The 21,983-nt window shown below is 35.0% G+C and overlaps 1 protein-coding gene across 4 annotated transcripts in view; it reads left to right on the top strand.

Moving 5' to 3' along the window:
- The window catches only part of LOC147064886 (uncharacterized), a 303,047-nt gene that overhangs the window by 117,668 nt on the left and 163,396 nt on the right, over positions 1-21,983 (top strand). For 2 of the 4 annotated variants that reach the window (XM_085958183.1, XM_085958185.1), the window contains 7 exons: positions 6,448-6,579; positions 7,936-10,386; positions 13,014-13,164; positions 14,351-14,585; positions 15,761-15,946; positions 18,814-18,960; positions 21,025-21,117. In XM_085958183.1, the coding sequence (XP_085814309.1) occupies positions 6,448-6,579; positions 7,936-10,386; positions 13,014-13,164; positions 14,351-14,585; positions 15,761-15,946; positions 18,814-18,960; positions 21,025-21,117 (3,395 nt within the window). The remainder of the gene's footprint in view (positions 1-6,447; positions 6,580-7,935; positions 10,387-13,013; positions 13,165-14,350; positions 14,586-15,760; positions 15,947-18,813; positions 18,961-21,024; positions 21,118-21,983) is intronic. The other 2 variants (XM_085958184.1, XM_085958186.1) reach the window with 1 other exon arrangement.

Here is a 21,983-nt window from a genome sequence, read left to right as displayed (position 1 = left end):
GAATACTTTGTGTATTTTCCACTTTTTAAATATTATTGTCTACGTATTTTGGGATTTATTAAAAAGGAATGAATGTATTTTGATATAATAAAATATTATATAACTGCCATACAAAATATACATAATATCATGGCAAATAGATACAGAACATAAAATGATTTCATATCCTCATATTTAAGAGCTGTTCCTATTCTAATTCTAGCATGACAGAATTTGTGTTATATTGTCTTGTCACTTTGTGATACTGGTTTACACTGCCAAAACCTCAAGATTTAATACACTTCGGTCCCAATATTTGCTGTTTACTGTTATCTAATTTATTTTATGGTGGTTCAATGTGTGTTCAGTTTTCATACATTTAGGTCCCATCTCTTATCGAATAAGATTTTCACTTGATTTTACCTTTGGACATTGCCGAATCGGCAGAGCGTTGGAGCGGAGCTCAGAGTAGGAGCACGGAGCAGTGGAGCAATTGTGTTTTACCCGGAGCGGAGCCAGAGCACCGAAAATTTGCAGTGCTCCGCTGCTCCAAATGTTTTTTTTATTATAAAAAAAAATCTAAAATCCAATGAAAATATTATATTTCACACTTTGCAACACAGGAATTATTTGAAATATAAATAACCTCACTTTTTTGACACAACATCCAAATAATGAAAGACGATTTGCTGTTGGATTTTGTTTAATAGAATTAATAAGTAACAAAAAAGACGAAATTTCAAAACTACTACTATACTATACCTACATACTATAATACCTATTAAAACTTTATACCCGGAGCGGGGAGCTGAAGTAAGTATTAGGTCCCGGAGCGGAGCTGGAGTGGTGCAACTCAAAAAAGGGTCCGCTCCAACCTGCGATTCGGACAGTCAAAATTCGTGTTATTATCCTACATGCAATTCATATGGACCGAATTATTATCCTCATTCCTCGTGATGACCATTGCTTATTCTGATTTCCGAGAACCGACAGTCGGATTAGCATCGCCCGATGTGAAATTCCTGTCGGCCACAAACGGCGATGATGAAACAGGAAGCTGATCGTTGATCGATGCATCCTCGACTGTTCACACATTCAAATTTGTCCACACGTACTCTGCAATGCAAATCGATCGGCGGCTGACCCGCTTCTTGGCCGGCGCACAGTGCCAACGTCCTATATCTTTTGTTTAACAATATTATACATCCGATAGCAGTCACATTTAATTTTACTATCCTCTCATTTTTTTTATTAATTTATCAAAAACAAAACAAATAGTTACATTTTGATTACAAAAATATGTTTAAAAATAGAATAGTGAAAAGTTATTGAAACCAGCAAAGTTTCCATATATAAATTATAATATAGTTAAGCATAACAAGATAGAAAGTAAGAACATACATATAAAGAAATTACATAAGAATAATTACAATATAAAAACAACTTTTTATATACCACGTTTTTAATTTTTCTGTTGAATCATATTATAAACTTGACAATTCTATGTATTAATAAAAACTTTTTATTGTACTTGATAGAAATACTGAATACATATAGAATACTGAATTATCATTTTGACATTTCATATTGATTTCCATAGTAACGCACGTATATTAATAATTTAGTTGCTAGGACCCCCTTAGCAACCAACAATAATAACTTTCCATACAAAACAGAACTAACTGAAAATTAATTCAATTCTGCTTAAACATGGCTAAAAGTATTAAAAGAATGCATTGTCGTCATATTCTAAAAGTTTCAAATGTCTAGCTAGTCGAGAAGTTAGTTAAAAATCTTAATCGTCCAATACAAATCTTTGACAAACAAGAAAAAAAATGTAGTGGACACACAAGAAAAAATTAGTACTGGAACAAAGAATACGAGCTAGTAAAAACGTGGTAATTAAATGAGGAAGAATAGCGAATTATAGACAAAAAAGTAACATTTTTACCTATAAGTAAGTAGATAATATCTATATTACATGAAGTGTGTTAAGAATTATTGAAATCTATAAATAATATGGGTGATCTAAGATAAAAACAGAAAAAGAGAATAATAAGAAAGGAAAAAAACATGACATTTAAAATTCGATCAATGTCCATTATACTAAATTTTATGAAAAAATCAAAAAAGCGTTTAGTTAAGTTTAAACGAAACAGGTGAATTATTTAAAAGATCAACTGTGAAATACAATATATTGTAATTTAAACAAGAGCGCCGAATAAAACAGTTCTGTGCATAATTAGAATCACTACGGCTGACATGGTACAAAGCTTGGTTTCGCGTAAATCTTGGATGATTTTGATAAATAATCAGTGGGCATGCAATTTACCTACCTAGCAGTGACGAAAGCTGGAGGTAGGCTGTTGAGATCCGACATAAATAGTCAGTGACATCCCATGGTAGTCAGGGCATGCGTTCTTTAGGGGCGACAAACGAAGGAACGAATACGATCATTACAAGTTTTTAAAGCAATGGAAATTTTCCACGAAGTTCACATCAATACATCTTAGTTTTTTAAATCATAAAGGGGCCTCCAAACTCGTCAACGCCTTTGACCTCTTTGACCTGGTTTCGTATAAATTCTCTAATCCTAGATTATAATATGATGCAATATTTTTTTTCAAAACTTCAGCTGTTGCTTTTGTTGCGGGGACATCCATTTCTCGTAGAAAAAATGTGATTATACAACCCCATTCTATGGAGACCTAGGGGCGGCAGGTTATATGAAAGTATGGTGAAGCAGGCTAGTATGGCGAAAAAGTATGGTGGGGCGGGCTGGTAATCAATTTGTGGCAAAATTTGAATGTTAACATTATATTATATGGATACGTTATAATGGCCAAAGTAAATCCTCTGTGATGCCCTGATTTTTTTTTATCGCGTCGCTATTTCTCGTAAGTTATCGGCTATTGTCGGCCTGCTTCATTCGGCTGTATGAGAAAGCCGATTCCTTGCCCCTCTTTTAATTTAATACCTCTATGATGGAGACCCATTATGATTCTCTTTGGATCGAACATGGTGATGTATGATAATATAATAAAATAATCTTCAAGCTTCTCATCATCACCTACTAAGATAATATATTACGGATGGTTAACGTGCAAACATTTGCATGCTGTGAATTTCCGTGCATAACACTATCGCGATAATAACTGTTTACACGCAAAAGTCCTGACTGTCTCGCCAAACTCATTCTACAAGCGTAAGCGAGACGCGTTGTTGTCATTCATTGTATGATACTATTATTGACAGGTTGTCAGTATCAGTATTCTTCGCGTGCGCATATTTCATGCAAGTTGCAACTATCGCGTGAAAATTCAAAAGCCGGTTAAGTTTTTTGATCGATGCATGCAGTCTTGCAACATGCAAGATAATACGTTTATTGTTATGGTCTCGACAATATGTAGTGTCGCCAGTAAATCCATTCACATGTAAGGGGGTTAAAACATTAAAAGCGTACAGAAGTGAAACGGGAAATAATTTTCAACAGTATGTGGAACGAAATTTCGCAGTCGTCGCCAGTCGGAGAGTGATAGTCGACCTGTTCGCACATCAATTTGTTTTGTGATGGTGTCGGAGGAATATATTCTTAAATCGTGTAAAGATGACTAAAAAACGTTCCGCATGTACCTACTTGAAAAAGAAAACATGTCAATGAATGTACTATTATTATTACGAATATGATAATAAACATAACATTAGAAGGACGCATGTTTAATTTTTATGACAAATTATATTTCGTTCGGCTCGCGTCATTTGCACAATCCGCGCATCGCCTAGTCAGGATCTTTTTAGACCATGCTTCAACTGAAGTACCTATAGCCTTAAAGATTACATCGCGTAGCAGACTAGGTGACAGCTTCACATTATCGACACTTATTAAAATTACTAAATAATAATTGCAAGTAAGTCAGTGGGACAGATTGGAACATTATATTCAATCCTTTTTTGTCTTCCGTGTAGGATGTAAGGCGCCTCATATAAAATTGCATACGTATGCAAATTTCGCTCCGTTTTGTTGCGTCGACTCACTGCGATTCACTTCCGTCAGTATTTATTATTTTTGTAAAATTATTTATGTAACATTCAATAATTGACAACCAGAGCTGTAGAACCCTACGTGTGAATAGTTGTTCATCACTTTCCGTCGGGATCACCACTTGTAGTTGTTTGATATTTTAATTTGGTTTGATGTCCAAATATTAAGTTTAATTTTATATGAATACATATTTGATTAATAAACACAGAACTGTTTTTTATGATTCTTTACTGTTTCATATCTATTTTAATATTACACGATAGTATGGCTTTATTATTTTGATAGTTTAATGTATATTGCGGACAAACACAGTTTTCGATGAACGATTATTCAAATGAGAGATTATTTGTGAACTGCTTGATTGAACGATTTGATATCGACTACTCATAATTTAATTTAAGTATGTCTTTTGTGACGAGTACCTACTTCATTATCGACTGAGATCGTATTACGCCGACTCTGCGAAAATACCAAATTCGTAACATTTGAACACTGTTGATTAATTCGGAATTGAATAAAATTGTCCCAATTTATGAAATGCGTGAAGGAAAGTCCTCATCTATAACGATGACGTATTAATAAGAGATTGTCTATATCAAAAATGTATCTATCCTTCCCCGTTCTGTGATTCCTAATGATGAATTTTACCATAGACAGGTTCTAAAATGTTTCAGTTAATATGCACTTCTTTTTCATAGTTTAAGTTGTTTCAAGAAACATTTACATAACAAATATGTTATTTCTTGATTGACTACAATCGGATATGCATCTTCTGTTTAAAAATTCGGTTATATTGTGAAACTAGTAACGCAATGTGTAGGCATAGGTCGGAATGTAATTTATAGCACGGTTAGATAAAGGTTTGGTTATATAAATATTTAAGGTGTTCTGTTATTTATTTATTAGAAAAAAGTAATATGGCATTACAGGTATTTGGTAATGCGCCATAATACATAATGAAATACACTCTAAAATTATAAATAAAAAATACTTAATTACAATGTAATGACAAGCAATATAAAATACGAAAGTAGAAGTAAAGGCAGTAAGTTTGTATGTAAATATAAAAATAATAATTATATTATGTTGACACCCCGGAAGTCCGGGTATGGAGGGGAGTCGGGGCCGCATAGCCCGATCCGACCTCCGCACTCGACTCTCCGGTCGACCTGACGTTAATGACGCCCTGGTAGCGTGCCGTCGGTCGGTACGTGTGAGTCACACGACCAGCTTCCACCCTTCGACTAGCTCAGTGATGTAAATTGTTCAGGGCGGTCAAGCGAAGCTGGCTTTTGGTTTAGTAGAGGACGTTCAGTGTAAGGTTAGGTTTTGACAGTTGATTATGGTGGATATTCACAATGAAACACACGTTGTTCGTAGCACAAAGTTTTGTTTTTAACAGTTTAGGTTCACAAAAAAGGTTACTCGCTATACACACAGATACGCAATATCAATACACAGGATACAATTATTAAGTTTTACACAACTTTTACAAGTTTTAAGGTTATAATTTTGCAACAGCCCTAAATTTGTTAATGATGGGCGCCGTGGCTGTGGCAATTAAAATTTAAGGATCAACGGGACACGAAGTCCGTCACATATCGGAGGCTTCGGCTAACTGCTTCCTTCTCCCTTTTTCGACCCCTCGTATCCTTAGATGGATTAGGCGCGAATCTCGCACCTCCCTGATTGGCCGATCAGATCAGGCGAAGAAACCTTGTTCATCAATTTTAGACTAGTTGTAGGTATGCCCCCGAAATGGGACTTACGCTATTCGATTTTAAAAAAATAATTTAATATGCTGGATACGTTGCTTTAATAATTCGTTTAGAATTAATAGATCGAAAGTCGGAACTATTTATCTACAATAATTAGATTACATGCGTCCGACGCACGGTCACCAACGCATTTCCCAGAAGTGCTTTTCGCAGGTTAACCCAACCCGCCTATGCGCCTACGGCTATCGACTTTGCATACTTTGGACCTAATCGCTACCCCAGGTAAAAATTGTTTCAAAATAACCTGCTTTCTCTCAGCTTAATAACTACGGGAGGTTTACTAAGTACCTACGATTCAAAATTTTAGTAAAAATTTAAATTTAAATTTCCGCGCCGTCGAAATGTTATACCTACCTAACTTTCCCTTTCGCGTTACGGTATCGTTTTAAAAACAAAAATTATTTCTTTAGGTGTCCTTTAAATACGTACTTCTTATGTTTCGTTTTGTTAATTAATAAAAGTACAGCGCACTTTATTTAATGGAGCAGCGATAGAAGGACTTTTGGCTTGGCGGACTATAAAAAACATGAATGTGGCATCCATATCTTCGCTCGTACTTTACCCTAAAAGGGTCCTCCAAACACGTAGAAACGTGGAGGTATCAATGTTATCATATTTTTCACTTTATATTTTAATTTTGTGTTTCAGATATCTGCGATCCGAGCTCGAGTATCCTATTGCACGCTTCCAGAGGAGTGGAGCCAAATCCCGCCCAGACGGAAGGTGCATGCTCCAACACCGTCATGTGGCTGCTTGGCCAGCCCAAGCTGACACATCAAGGTAAATAAAATCGCCAATCGGTTTGATGTCATACCAAAGTTTAAGACCAACCTTACTACCACCAACAAGGCTGCACTATGAATAATCAGAATAATATGCATTTTGCTTTTGATCAAGGTCTCTTGGTATACCGGCTATCTTTTAAAAGCCTTATATCATTGAAGTAGTAGGCATTGCATGAATGTGCAATCATATTGTAAAAGTTGAATTCAACATTGCACAAGATTTACATTACCCGAAGTTCATCTGCCATCTGTATCTATACTATATAGTAGTGGCAAAGACTCCATACTAAGTTATTAACTAAAAAAGCATTCCTTCATAAGAAAAATCATTTTTTATTGCTTATTAAGGTATTTAATTGATAACTTCATTATTTTATATTCTACAAAAATGATATAATTTGCCAACAACACCTGTCGGTATGTATTATGAGCTGATTGTCCGCTTGCTTAGCGAGCAGACTGATACGTACATGGCACAGCATAATCAGCTATGGCACTAATACAATCAAAAAAGAACTGCAAGTAATTTCAAACATTTCTCGCATGCAAGCATACAAATGATTACACACCTATTGTAAAAAATACACACAATGTCAAAACCAGTGTCATACTATCACGTGAACTGAGGCCATAGGTATTTTAGCCTACAATGGCCGAACCCAGAATGTCCCAGGTTCGAATCGTGGGTCTGGTAAATACACATATTGTTTTTCAATTGGTGTTTGAGTCAGAGTATGGAACTAATAGGTTGGGCAAGTGGCTAACATCAATTTCTCGTAAAAACCGAAGTGGCCCGTGGATCCGTGGAGACCCATATGATCTTATTACGATCGGACATGGTCAAAAATAAAAAAAATTAAGCCTGTTCAATTCAATGTCAAATGGTCCCACGGTCAAAATGCTCAACGACGGTAGAATTTTCTAGCCCATGTTCGAATCGCGGTTGACCATTAGTTTTGTCATTTTTTCGTGACATCTACTATAAAAAGTTAAAATAATATAATATTTTTTGTCCAGTAAAATACTGAAGATGAACAAAATTCAAATTCAAGTCCTGAAATTTTTTTTTTCAGTTATCTACCATAGCCTACCCATCTTCAGCAGGCAGCTTTGTAACTGCTATATATTAATTATAATATTTTCACCTTGGTAGTGAAATAGACCTCATCTGCAAAATTCATATTGTAATGTAAAAATATTTAAATGCATTTACTTAGGTATGTAGGGTTGAATAAATCCCTTTTAGATAAAGATACCCTTACATCTAGAGTCAACCCAAGGGCGAATTTACTGGTACTCTGAGTGCAAATTCATACATCACATAATAATATTTTTCTATATCTGTTTTCAGAATGCGAGAAACTCCTCTGCTTTCGTTACTTCAGTGGACAGCCAGTGGAGTGCATCGCTCAGTCATCGAGCTTCAACATCGGTGATTTGGAAGACCAGCCCGACACGGCTCACGAGAGTCTATACGGACCTCCGAATTTATCCAATTCTAAAAGTGCTCACGTTATCTATTCAGACTTCTTTTTCAATTGTGCCGATAATGAATCGTTCGAGGATTGTGTAGATATAAAAGACCTTAGTAAAACAGTGAACAAATGCTCAATTAGTGAAATAGCAGGCGGTGCCGAACCGTGTAACGAATCTCGAATTAATTTTGCAAATTTTGCCGCGCCAGAAGTACCGGATAAAAAAATTAGTGCCGTACCGCTATTACCTGCTAGTAATCTTAGTTTAATTAGCAATAAAACATTAGATGAATCTTCAAAATCTGTGATACCTGAACGAAAAAATGATTTTTTTTCCGATAAGAAGCCAAATAATGTAACATTACCTCCTGCGGAAGCGACGTCGGCCGGATGCTCGGGTGTCAAGAAGAAATGTATCCCATTAGCTAACATCGACGGTGAAATTCTCAACGGAGTCAAGAAAAAAGTCAAGATGAACGGCGGACTGCGATCACCAGGCTCTGAATATTATAAGATTTGGTCTCCTAAAAACCCCTGCAAGATCATGAAGTTTGTCTACGATACCGAAAATATTATTAACATGGGTCAAGGAGAAGATTCTGCACCTCCTCTGCCGCCACGACTCACCCACAGACCTTTGGAACGTTCGCACGCTATTCCTCCTCCGCAAGTCTTCCGACATCAAAAACCCAAGAAGATGAGTAAACCTGAAGATACCTTTAACTTTGAACTAATTGATATCGACGAGCAGTTTTTGTCTAATTCGCATATGGAGAATGTCTTTAGTAATGACGCCGTTACAGATTTCGTACCGGGTGAATTTTATATGCAGAATACTCAACCGGCCCTTACGCCTTTGCCTTCTTCTCTCGATCCATTCCTGCAAACGCAAGAACAGGTTGCACCGCTTGCTACACCGGAAACTGATGGAAGTTTATGTGAATCGACGTCCACGCATGTATCTCATAAACTTTTAACTAATAAACGCTCTCTGGATATCCCGTTGGATGTCAACTTGCCCATGAAGTCTAAACCTCTTCCACTGAAGAACATCGGAACCGATAACTACATCACGACAGTTTTCGCAAAGAAAACTAATCCGTTTATCAATCATGATACTCCGAAACATGAAATCAGTAATGCGGCCAGCTCACTCGAAGCGCAAAATCTTACTCCGAACCATTTTAAATCTCAAGAGAGAGCGCAGAACAATTTTTTAGAAAATATAAGTTTACAGCCGGAATTAGAAGATGAGAATAAAAATCAAATTGAGGTTAAACAAATTTCTAGTATTAAGAGTCATAAACCGTTAACTAGACAATTATCAAACACGGCATGTAAGACTTCCAACACTTGCAGTAACATTGCAAGTGATTCAGTACAATCCTCTGAAGCCTCCGCAGAGAGTCCTGCTGCTCCACATTTGAATTTTGAAGATGACGCAACATTCAATAATCTTAATGATAAAAATGCTACATTAAATTCTGCTCTATTATTCGACCAGGCGCATTCCTCAAAACAGCCTCCAATGAGCTACGGAGAAGCGACGGAAGGGAGTCAGTGCAGTAGCACTTTTCCTGTCACAATGCCTCAATCGCCACATTTTTCTCTTGCTAGAAACAATTCAAACGGACTACCGAAACCAAACATAATCAATGATGGCACTCCAAAGCATAGTGTACTTAGCAGAAGCAATTTAAATGACACTCCTAATAAATCAGCTTGCGACGGAAGCCCCCTCGCTAGGCCTCACCCGAGAGCCCTTGCAAGAGTAGCCGGTCATCCGTTGCAGTGCCCTCCCACTCCGACACATCACGCGAGACGAAATAGGCCGGTTCCGCCGCCGGATATAATGAGACCGCCCGGTTTGAAAGCGCATCAACCCGAACTGGTCGCTTCTCCTGAAATAAAGCATGCAGATATTCGGCCGTTGGACACGACATTCAACGAATTACGGCCAGTGACTGATTTGAGAATTCCTGAATGCATGACCGAATTGAGAACATCTGAGATACGATCGCCGAATATGGACTTTAGAGGCCTCGGTGATTTCATGTTGGATCGTCGGGCTCCAGATGTTAGATCAAATGAATTAGCCGCCGTTAGTGTCGATATGAGGGTCAGAGAGTCCAGATCGAACGGTTTAGGAAGGAATGATTCAACTGATTCTTCTTGCAGTAATGTACCGCTTCCCTTGAGACACATTACCAGTACGAGACTGCCATCTATACCAGAGAGAATTAATCGTCATTTGCCCCTGTCTGCTGAAGTCGCCAACGGATCACATAGCCGAAATTTTACAGACTGTGAAGAACCTCTACCTCCATGTAAGCCAAAACACTATTATGTTTCATAATTAAGTTAAAGAATAAGAGATGTAATTTTTTTACATAGGTACTTACATACATGTATAATAAATTAATAATGTTTATTTTTGTGAGCAAGATTGGATTACCAAAATCATCAATAATATACATCTTTCCACAATTGGACTATCAACGTGTGTTCCTTTCTTGGTATTTTGGGAACGTTGCATTCATACTTCTTTTTCTTTCGACAATGTCCGATCCTAATAGGATCATATTATGGTCCTCCACAGGGCGGAGGTTTGTATTGACAGATTTTGTTTTTATGAAAAATGGATGTCGGCCACTTGCTATTAGGTCCATACTCTGACTCATACACAGATTGAAAAAACAATATGTGTACTTGCCAGACCCAGGATTCGAACTTGGGACCCACGACGCAATAGGCCTACGTTTAATTCTTTATTCATATACCTAACAGTAAATTGTCACACTTTATCTCTTGGCAATGGCCTCTGCAACGAGCCCGAAATATGAAGGAATGAAGGAGAAGAAACAACACGCAATGATAGCCCAGTATTTAATTGTGGGATTGGAAGGTCATTTCAAATGGAAGGATGAAATAGTGTGGATGTTATTCAGATCATATTTTTGACTTTTTTATCTACCTTTGGGTAGTTTTTCCATACCCTGCTCACCCGCTGAAACGACCTCACAACTCCACTACTAAATCTAGCTACTTTACCAATACCAAAGGCAAATCATGATATTATAATCTATTTCCTTGCCTCGAAAATGTATCTTGAGAATTAGTTAAAATTGTTGGCCAGAAATTATTTACTTTTTCATGAAAAATATCTCATTTATTTATTGATTTTTCATTTATTTATTGACTTTTTCCATAGTCAAAATATTCAAATGCTGTCATTGTCAATACACTAAAATATTAGTGAAATAGAAAATATTTTGTTTTAATATATATTTTATTTGCTGTTCGCCAATAAATGTAATAGTAATCTAAATTAATAATATATCGATCTATATACTTACACTGCTTTGAAGTTAATAATTTGCCAGCAGTTGTTTTGAGTCGATGTGTACAAAAAATTCAATCCTAGCTGTGTGATTAGTAACACGAATTAATTTTTTAATGCAAAATTTTCCTGCTCTTCCAAGACCCAATCGGCGAATCTATGACACTACTTGTTAACTTTAGTTCTTGCGTGAGTTGGATCTTGTGTGTAGGTGAAGGTCTTTATGAAAAATTCACCATAAAGTTCCGGATGAGGGACCAAGTTTCTGCGATTTTTTTGGAATCGAAATTTCTGTCTCTTCGGCCTCTCTGAACCACTGGCTGGAATATTAATATAGCCTTCTGGCGTTAATTTCTATCGAACTCTGATCATAATTTTCGCAGTACAACTGACAAAGATTCGCCATGTTCGCCAAAATATAACAAGACAGTGACATTCGTACCACGAGTTGGATAACCTTGTACATATGTAGCATGAAATGGGGTGAGATTGAACCAATACAATTTTCAAAACTTTTCGCTCCTAATTCTAGATTTTTGTTTCAATTTTTGTTAGATTGTGCACTATGTAGGTATATAAATTCGGTATTACATCATGAATCATGATTATTGGTCTCTAGAGAACATTGGATCTTTTATAATATTACCAAGTTGCAATACTTTTCTTCTGATACACTACCAATACAGTGGAACCCCGATCTACCTTTCTCGCATTAATCGTTTTCCCGCATTAACCGTTCCCCGATTTATTGTTTTCCTCGATCTATCATCTAAATATTATGGTCCCGTCACAAATATTATCCCGATTGACCGTTTTTGTTGAATATTTTAGACTATTACCAATGACATTAATATGGACGAATCATCTGGAAAAGAAAATGACACTCACTTTATTGTCGGGTCTGCCGAATGGCATAATCTGTTCTAACGCCATTACAATAAAGGTGATATTGCTATAAATTCCTGTTGGGTCTGCCGAATGGTTCGGTTCGAACGGATTCGCTCAAGTGTACATTGACATTAGGAACACTGCTCTAACGCCATAACAATAAAGGTCATATTGCTATAAATTCCCGATGCGTGATATCGCATAATGGAAATTGCGTGACGTCTACCTATACATGCGAATGCGCTAATTTACTTGCTAGCTACTGTATTGAGTGCGTCGTCCATTAATAATGTCATTGACTATTACAGACCTTTCAGTCGCGTTCGCTTTGTTTGCACAGGTCGGTCAACGCTCAGGCTTGCCTCGCATCTCGTATCACGAAGTTTTATAAGTCGCAATTAAAATGCCCCCATGAAGAAAACTAGAACTCTAGCTGAGAAACTGAAAATAATTCAAGACGTCGAAAAAATCCAGGAGAAAAATGAGTTTTTCTTTATTTTTTTTTATATAGGCATCCTGCATTTATCATTTTTTTACTGGGTCCTTGAAAATCGTAAAATCGGGGTTTCACTGTATCTATACGACGGCCCTACCTATAAGCGATTAGATTAATAGTTTAATTAAAATAATGTACCTATCTATCTTCCTAGTCCTCATAAGAATACTGTGCATAACTAGGGTCAATTTGCAGACCTTAATAAGTAGTGTGTTTTTGGATTATTCTAGCATGGGAAGCTCGCTTGGACAGCCACGGTCGGCTGTTTTATATCGACCACATAAATCGAACTACAACATGGTCTCGCCCGTCTCCCAGTGTCAGCGTACTCAGGCCTCGCCAATCCAGTAACGAACTCCAAAGACGACAGCTTGATAGAAGGTTAGTTTTAATAAGTAATAATGCCGTCATGAATAGAAAAAATACCAATTAAAGTGCAGTCACCGCATCTTGCTTCGAATGTATAATGAAATATTTGAAGAAGGTTGTATCTTTATTAATTAACTTATAAAAAGCAAATATTCATGAACTATTCAAGAATAATGATTACCAACTTACCTTAAAATAAAAACTTTTGAATTCAAGCATCAATAACTGAGTAACTTAAATGTGTTACAACTATTACATTCACGTCTTATCAGTGGGTCTATTCTATACTTATCGACCGCTAAAGTGATAAAGTGATAGATATTATCAAACTTAGGGTAGGTTTGTATCAAAGTATTAGCACTTATTCTAACAATTACAATACGTTGGTTGTATTGTTGCAAGAAGTGCTATATTTTAACAGCAGCAAGAGAGGCGCTGTTAAAATGTAACGCTTATTGCAGCAATTACAACCAACGTATTGTAATTGTTACAATAAGTGCTAATACTTGATACAAACCTACCCTAAGTTTGATAATATCTATAACTTTAGCGGTCGATAAGTACGGAATATACCCACAGATTGATTAGATTGGTTGACTTTGACTTAAAAGGAGTTGACAAAAACTGCTACTACTTTTTTATAATATAATAAATTATTTCTTTTATTCAACAAATTGGTAAAGCATATTGGCGCATTGTGCATCGTATTTTTTTCAAAGATTTTTTATAGTAGGTTTAGGATGATTAATTATTTCAATATTATTTATGAAATTATGTGGTTATTGAAAAATTTCAATTTATAATAATTGTCATTTTAATAATAAAAAACATTATGTTAAGAGCAAAATCAATTAAAACTACTAAGTAGTAGATAGAAACTTATTAAACTTCCACGTCTACTTTCTGTATCAAATCGTAACAAACGTCGATTTGTTTCATTATTGAACGTTATTTCATTCAACAGGCCCACTTGTCCTGGCGTCCAGTTGTCCCAGTGCCCTTAAATGTATATATACCCTTTTAATGTGGATCCAAGACTAGTGAAAAGAAACGAAATTTTGTGTAACTGCATCGATAAGCTATTTCATTTTAATAGTCGAATAACAATAAAGTAACATTTTGTTGTTGTAGTTTAATTAAACGATTTGGATATTTTAAAATTGTTGAACTGAACCATGTTGACCAATTTTATTTTCAGATACCAGAGTATCAGACGGACAATCACATCTCGTCAATTTGACGTGTCGGATGAACCTACGACGTCATGCGAAGCGCCTGGAAGTCCCGTCCCTTCGTCTGCGCCTCCTCCTCCACCTGCATCACCTCCCTTTCCTCCTGCCCCCGGAAGAGACCCCCGAGAACCCCGCCAACCTCATCCAGCCGTTGCTTTACTCTGCAGACCAGATTTCTACTCCATACTTCATATGGATCAGGTATTCAAATAATTACCTTTACAGTCGACAATTTAAATTATTTATAAGGTCCCACAAACTTTTCCGGAGTAGATATGTTTTATTGACCTTTATCACACAAAAAGCAGGGCTCAAAATGTACCGGAGCGCCGTTCCGGGTTGTAAAATCTGCAACATTGTCGTGGAAAAAATAATTTTACCGTTTGAGCTAGGGTAGTTATATAAAAAAAATCTAACACACTTATTTTTAGAAAACACACAATATTAGATAACTATGTTAATAGGTATTTTCAGAAAGTTAATGAGCGCTCCGGTTCGTAAAATTTTCCATTTCGAGCGCTGTCAAAAAGGTTTTTCAAAACTGAATTGAGCTTGAAGACCACATTGGTACCAGTTTAGTACACTTTTAGTAGATTTTCATCAAGAGGAGAGACCATAATTGAATACATTTATTATATCTGTCTACACTTTCTTTCCGAATTTCATGTGAATGAAGTCGTGGGCGATCGCTAATAAGTAATATAAATAAAATATTTTATATTTAAAAAATTATCTTTTAGACTTTGTTTGTGTTTGTTTAGAGGTTTGTTTTTCGAATTGGCATCCAACGACAGCCAATTTGACAGCTGCCAGCTGATTCGTGCTCAGTTTCGTTTGCTATTTTACCATGAATAGACTTATCCCAGAACAAAGCTTGTAAATTGTGCAAATTTATTTCGAAAATCGTGGTTCAGTTCGCGAAACTTACCGATGATGACAAAAATGATACCGGCCAGAACATTACAGTCAATAGATATCGCTATTGATCCATGATTACTGTCTTTTTCCTTCCCCTATTGAATGCCATTAATGTGGAAGAGCTGTGGCTTCAACAAAACGGCGTAACATGCCACACAGTGCACGCCACAATCAATTGCCAATATACGGTCCCAGCTGCTCGAAAAAGTGGTTGAAAATTGGACTTCCAGATTGCGCTTTCTTTGAAGCAGCCATATGCCCGAAATCATATTTAAACACTAATGACATTAAATTATCTTTCCAATAAAGCTAATTCCATGGCCATTACCGAGATTTTTATGTGTTATATTTCATTTTCAAGTTCTATACCTCTAAAAAACACCCTATATACATATTTAGGTTTATTTAGTAATTTATAGAATTAAATTATATTTTTAATGTTTTACTTTATTTTTCAGGACGCCCTTTCACTTTACAATCGCAATAGCACACTGAAGCATATGATTTCGAAAATCAGAAGAGACGCCACTTCATTCGACCGATATCAACACAACCGTGACCTGGTGGCTTTAGTTAATATCTTCGCAGACATCACCAGAGATTTGCCCGATAACTGGGAGACCAAGTTTGATAGGAATGGAAAGGTAAACTATTTAACTTTGTGATTATTTAAAATCTTCATAATTGAGTTTATCCGTGTAATGATTTTATAAAAAAATTTACGAACGAAGCAGTGGGTATGATAAATAAAATTGGTATAATATAATAACCTTTTATTTATTGTTGTTGTACTGAAAGTAGAAAATGTCCCACTGAGGCGGACGAAACCGGTCCTAATATATTAATTAAAAGTGGAATAAGTACTATAAAAAATTGCGTTTTATTAAATAAAAACAACAATACAATGCAGTTCCACCATGAATTGACAGTTAACAAAATAAAAGAAACCTTTTATTTAATAAAAGGTTTAGACACTTACAGTTCCCTGGGATAGAATGTAAGCTTCGCCCATCCATCCGTGTGGTGATCTTTAAAAACCTTCAAACTACAAAGTCGATTGCCTCTTATTGGCTCTCCGTCATTAGTAAGACTATGCCAGCATTGGCAGACATTTGCGAGAAATGTGGAATCTCAGTTTTGCAATAGAAAGTTTTCATATACTTTCAATACGACTTAAACATTATTGTTTTCCGACCAATCGCCATTGCAGAATTACAAGGTTCTAAGTGTTCATTTTTGTCAAAACATAAGTAACAATGAGGCAGTTTAGAATATTTTTTCATCATTACTTTTGTTTTCTCTAAAATAAACACTTAGAACCTTGTAGTATTAGGCACGCACAATGGCTTATAACGAGACAGTCAGTTCTGCCAATAGTGGGTATGTCCAATCTGGTGTTACTACCTTTGAGCATTACTGTATTCTGCTTGATATTATACTATATAACCAGTGGCTGCTCCACTAATACCATGCAAGTGCAACGCACTACCTGCATTTTTTAAGACATTGCTATTTTAGATAAACAATATTGTAGTATGCATCGAATAGCCAAGAATGCATTCATTAAGTTTGAATGTGAATTGGTTCCGGATCATCTGTTTGACAGCAGTGAACAAGTGAATATTCAAAGTTAATATTTTTTTACTATATAATGGGCAACCCGTCAAATAGAAGAAATATGTCTAATCTATCAATTACAATCTTTCACTTGATTCTATGTGTATTGAAAAATAAGGATAATAATGATGACTTTACTTTTGAAATTATTTCTGCTAAGGACAATAATTAGTTAGGTATATAACTAACATTTAATAATATTAACTTTTCTTATTAGTATGTATTGCTATATATTTTGCAGTGAAATCAGTAACTGACGTCACTAATTGGAGTAACCGTTGATATAAATATTATCAAAATACAAGCAATATTTGTGTTGAAAATTTCCAATGTCCTTCCTTCTCTTCTACATATTATGTAGATTTTGTTATTTCTAATGTCAAATAATCTAAGAGAGGATAGTCAGGAAATACATACAAATTATAAAAACATCTAAAATTACACAAAAATATCGTATTCACGATTATGACAAAGTAATTTTTGGATTTATTACAAATGAATCACTTTTTTAATACAGCATTTTAAATTTTCAGTATAGTTACCTACCTATTATATTCTATTTAAATGCTAGCGTATCCATTTATTTTCTAAAATTCTACTATAGATACTAATATTTTCACAATAATACTGTATATATAATTGATACATTTAGTAAAATATATTTTACCTTATAATTATGTTATATTTCTATAAAATTAAATCAATTATGTTTTTTATTCATCAGACAGTACAATTACGGAACTTATTACGCTCAAAGTTATATGATTGATGTATAAAGCTATATATTCACTATGTTCGCGAACCAATAGTGTTCCGCAAACCTGTATCCGCTCAAAAGGATACATGCTTTGCGAACACGGTCACTCCGCAATGTTTATCTGAATGTTATAAAAGCCTTCCTCGTTTTTGTGCGTGCTGATTTCTACAAAAACAGGCATTAAGATGTTGAGGTATTGGACCTAAAATCTCATGAATTAAGTGGGCATTACAGAAAATTTATGCAGTTTTCTTCGTCAAATTTTAAACATTTGCTTAGTTTGGTAGCTCCATTAATCCATAGAAAAGATATTAAATTCCGAAAGGCCATATTGGCTCAATATAATACTGGCTTTAACCTTAGGATTTTTAGCCACCGGTGATAGTTTTACTAGTCTGCAATATTTGTTTAAAGTTTCGAAGCAAGCAATCAGCAAATTTGTTCCTGAAGTTTGTAAGGCATTGAAATATTTTACAGAAGAGGTTTTTTGAAACAGTCTACTTCAGTTATTTATTATTTATATAGACAAGTGTAAGCACCTTTTTTTTCATCGATTATCCTACCAAAATATGATGCATGCATTTATACATAAAATTAATACATAATTTCAGTAAGTTGTTTCAAAGAAATCTCTTGTAAAATATTTCAAATGTGAGTTAGAATAGTTCTGTATTCAGCTGACAAGTTGTGTATTAAGATTTTGAGGATTCCACAATACCGGATTGTTTCGATATAGTTCGATGAGAGCCAAACATTTTTCTTCCGACCACTCCATTATGAATTATTGTTACAATTCTGTTACACTAACATGAAGTACACAATACACATTCTGGTTCACTGGCGTCCATGAACGCAGTGTGCTCATCTTTATAAAACCGACAGCGTTCGGAACGGAACGGATTTTGTGGTTCGCAAACTGTACATGCTTGGAGTGCGAGAACGTATCCACTAGGAACGATCGCGAAGCGCTATTGGTTCGAGAACATAGTGGATACACAGCTTAATGTGATTACATACAATAAAATTATTGCAGTATTTTTTGCGTTTCGTATTAACAATTTTCAATATTACTTATATTCTTGTTGTATTTATTTCTGCGTGGTTATGGGTCTTTTCTCTCTATGTTGTCCATACCAGCAATTCTTCATCGATCACAATCAGAAGCAAACGTCGTTCATGGACCCCCGGCTGCCCGTCGTCCCTCACGGAGTGGCGCTGGCCTCGCCCTTTGCGTCTCCCATTCCAACTGTCCGCAGGAGAAACCTGCACCAACCCAGCGATCAGGTGTCTCCTCAAACACACACTCTCTTGCTTGTTCATTGGCTTTATCGTTTCGTTTCGTCTCATGCTCGTCCTGTCAAATTCATATTTGGGTGTTGTGGTATGATTTTCTTCATTTTTGTTTCAGATTACGGTGTGAAACTATTTATTATTTAATCTTTATCATAATGCCTTATGCATAGCCATACTTATGTTATAAAGAGGACATGCGTTATTGCCTTGCATGCAATGAGAATGTGTTAAATAACATTCCATAATACTGAAGTATGACTATGGATAGAGCCCTAAGTTATTTGGTATTATTTAAATTACAATTGGATAACCAACAGTGGATAGAAGACTTTAGTTTAAATTGTAATAAAAAATACATTCTTATGGCATGATTGTTTCAAATCTATCATACTCAGAGGCTGGAGGATTTCGAAAGGAAAAATTGCATCACATAATATTTTATATTGGAAAAAAATTTGCTACCAATTTAAATCAATTAGATAAATTATAATCAATCTTTATACAAACTGAGCACAAAATTTGCCAGCCAAAACTGGTGGCCTTATCTCGTAGTTGTCAAAATCGAAATGTAAGTGTAAATAATTATAATATATTATGATCATACATATTTTTTAATTGAATATAAAAACAAATAATATATCATACAGATTATAATATATTTATTATATACTTATACCATTGCCCAATTTTGTGAAAGTATTACGGTTTCCAACATCATTTTTTTTCTGCTTTTACATTTTGAAACATTCTTAATAAAATTTGATTTTTTGTTATGTAGATTTAAAATAATCTGACTAAAAGTTCAATGATGCATCATTTCGAATAAATTTTACGCATCAATTATTATCATCTAATCTAATAGCTTGTACAATGATTAACTATGATCTATTTATATTTCTGTGTGCGATAGGAAAAGGGGGATAAGTTTAATGTAACTGTTTTCAGGAGAGCCGAAAGAAAATTGGGCTTTAGACAATTTTGGGTTAGAACTTGCATTTAAATGTTGAATTTAATAATTCAGAGCCATAGAGGCGTTGATTCTATGCATATAATATGCATTATAGTCAATTTGGCATATTATTTAACTTATCACTGTTTTTCGTTTGCGCACAAATATGGTAATTTCGTTGGTAAACCAGCAATATTTTGTTGAATACTGTAGGTTATTTTCAAAGATGTTGACTACTTAAATCTTACTTGTATATAGATAGAACCTTCTGAATGTATGAAATACGGACCACTAATCTTCAAACAAACCCTGTTAAATTATTACCACATTTACTATTTTTTGCATACTACGTGTGCCACTAAAGTGAATCAGCAATTGCCTTTAGCGATTTGTAAAGTAGGTATTATCATAGAGGAAGTATACTCAACATCTTTGTTTATATAAGTTTTTACAACTTCGTTATTGGGTGTTATATTTTATCAAATAGAAATTTATTTTATTTCTATTTTAAAGTTCCTCCCCCTTGATTTTTTTGCATGCTTTTATTTTAATATTTGTTTTTTTTGTGTGGTATTTTTCATATTATTCTCGGTGTGATGGTTATTCAATGACAACATACGTAATACAACCATTTATTATGCCTACTTACAAAGCATCCATTTCCCACGTTCGCGTAAGATAATCAACATCAAGAAATTATTCAAAATACCAATTAGTAAATGTTTTATTATACACATCATTATTTTTAGTCATCAATTATTGGTTGTTTTCTTTAATGCATGACATCCATTCTTTCATTAAAAATAATTTCCATACATATTATGCTATTTCATAGAAGCATGTCTTATAATAATTGTGTTATCCTTGATAAATTAAAATTTTTATTCTCTATTTCTCTATCATTATCTTATTTTTTATAATGTTATGTATAATGTATTCATTCTTTAGCTTGAAATAAACTAATAATCATTACATTGTCCGGTAGGAATATTTATAAGGTCAGAATTTACCTACTTTTGATATTTTTACATCACAAAATAGTTTGTTTGAGAAATGTCATATTTTAATACAATTAACAAAATACTAATACTATTCAATTATTCCAGGCACCTGTTCCTCCGCCGAGACCTCCGTGTTCATCATCAGGTGGCATTGCTGGCGCTCTCTTACCTGAAATACCTGTCGCCTATAATGATAAGGTGAGATTCTTATTTGTTACTATTTGCTTGTATTTTTATTTATTTTTATAGAATGATTTGAATAAACCATATAGGTATATATTATTTTTAATACTAGAAGAGCCCATGAAACCCAACGACAGCATTGTAATTAGTAATAGAAGAGAAACAATTGAGACACTCAGGCTTTGAAAAAATTCACATAAATATATTGTGACCTCACCGAGATCGAACCTCGGTTGAAAGGCCAGCACCTTTTGCACTAGACTGTGAGGGCCGCATTCTACAGTAGAATAATTCAACCTTGAACTTGTGCAGATTGCAATTTCTTCTAGTGTGCAAGAATTACACAGGGCGAATTAACCAATACAATTCTTCCACCCACTTCGCTTATATGAAGCCTATTGCATCGTTTGCTCTCGCACGGCGTCCCTCCAATTGTCATATTTTCTGTGTAAACTATCGGCCTTCACTTTGTGTGACTCCTGACGCCATCTATTAATCAAGTTAGCATTACCTTGATTCAAATAACAATGATAGTGGTCATTTTTTGACCAAATTTTAACTCAGTTAGCATAGATATTAGGAATTATTCACTATAAGGGAGTTATCTGTACCGATAGCATTTGATCCAAGACTTTCAGGGTTCTTATTAATAGGTATGTTTATGAGGCTTCACAAAATTATCTATTGTAATGGATAGGTTTTCGTTGTGGAAAAATCAGGGCTCGAAATGAACCGGAACGCTATCTAGTTCATAAAATCCCCAAAATTATCGCTGCTCCATCTTGTTCTAAAACTAATGTAACCATCTGAGCTAGATAAGCCAAAATAGGTCATAAAAATCGAAAACACTAATCTTGTTTTTATAAAATACACAGATTATT

The sequence above is a fragment of the Rhyacophila brunnea genome, unplaced genomic scaffold (genome assembly GCF_057557595.1).
Source record: "Rhyacophila brunnea isolate RB1 unplaced genomic scaffold, BYU_Rbru_1.0 scaffold_7, whole genome shotgun sequence".
Classification (NCBI taxonomy): Eukaryota; Metazoa; Arthropoda; class Insecta; order Trichoptera; family Rhyacophilidae; genus Rhyacophila; species Rhyacophila brunnea.
Note: the sequence above shows the minus strand (reverse complement) of the source record. Positions and strands in the feature narration are given on the sequence as shown.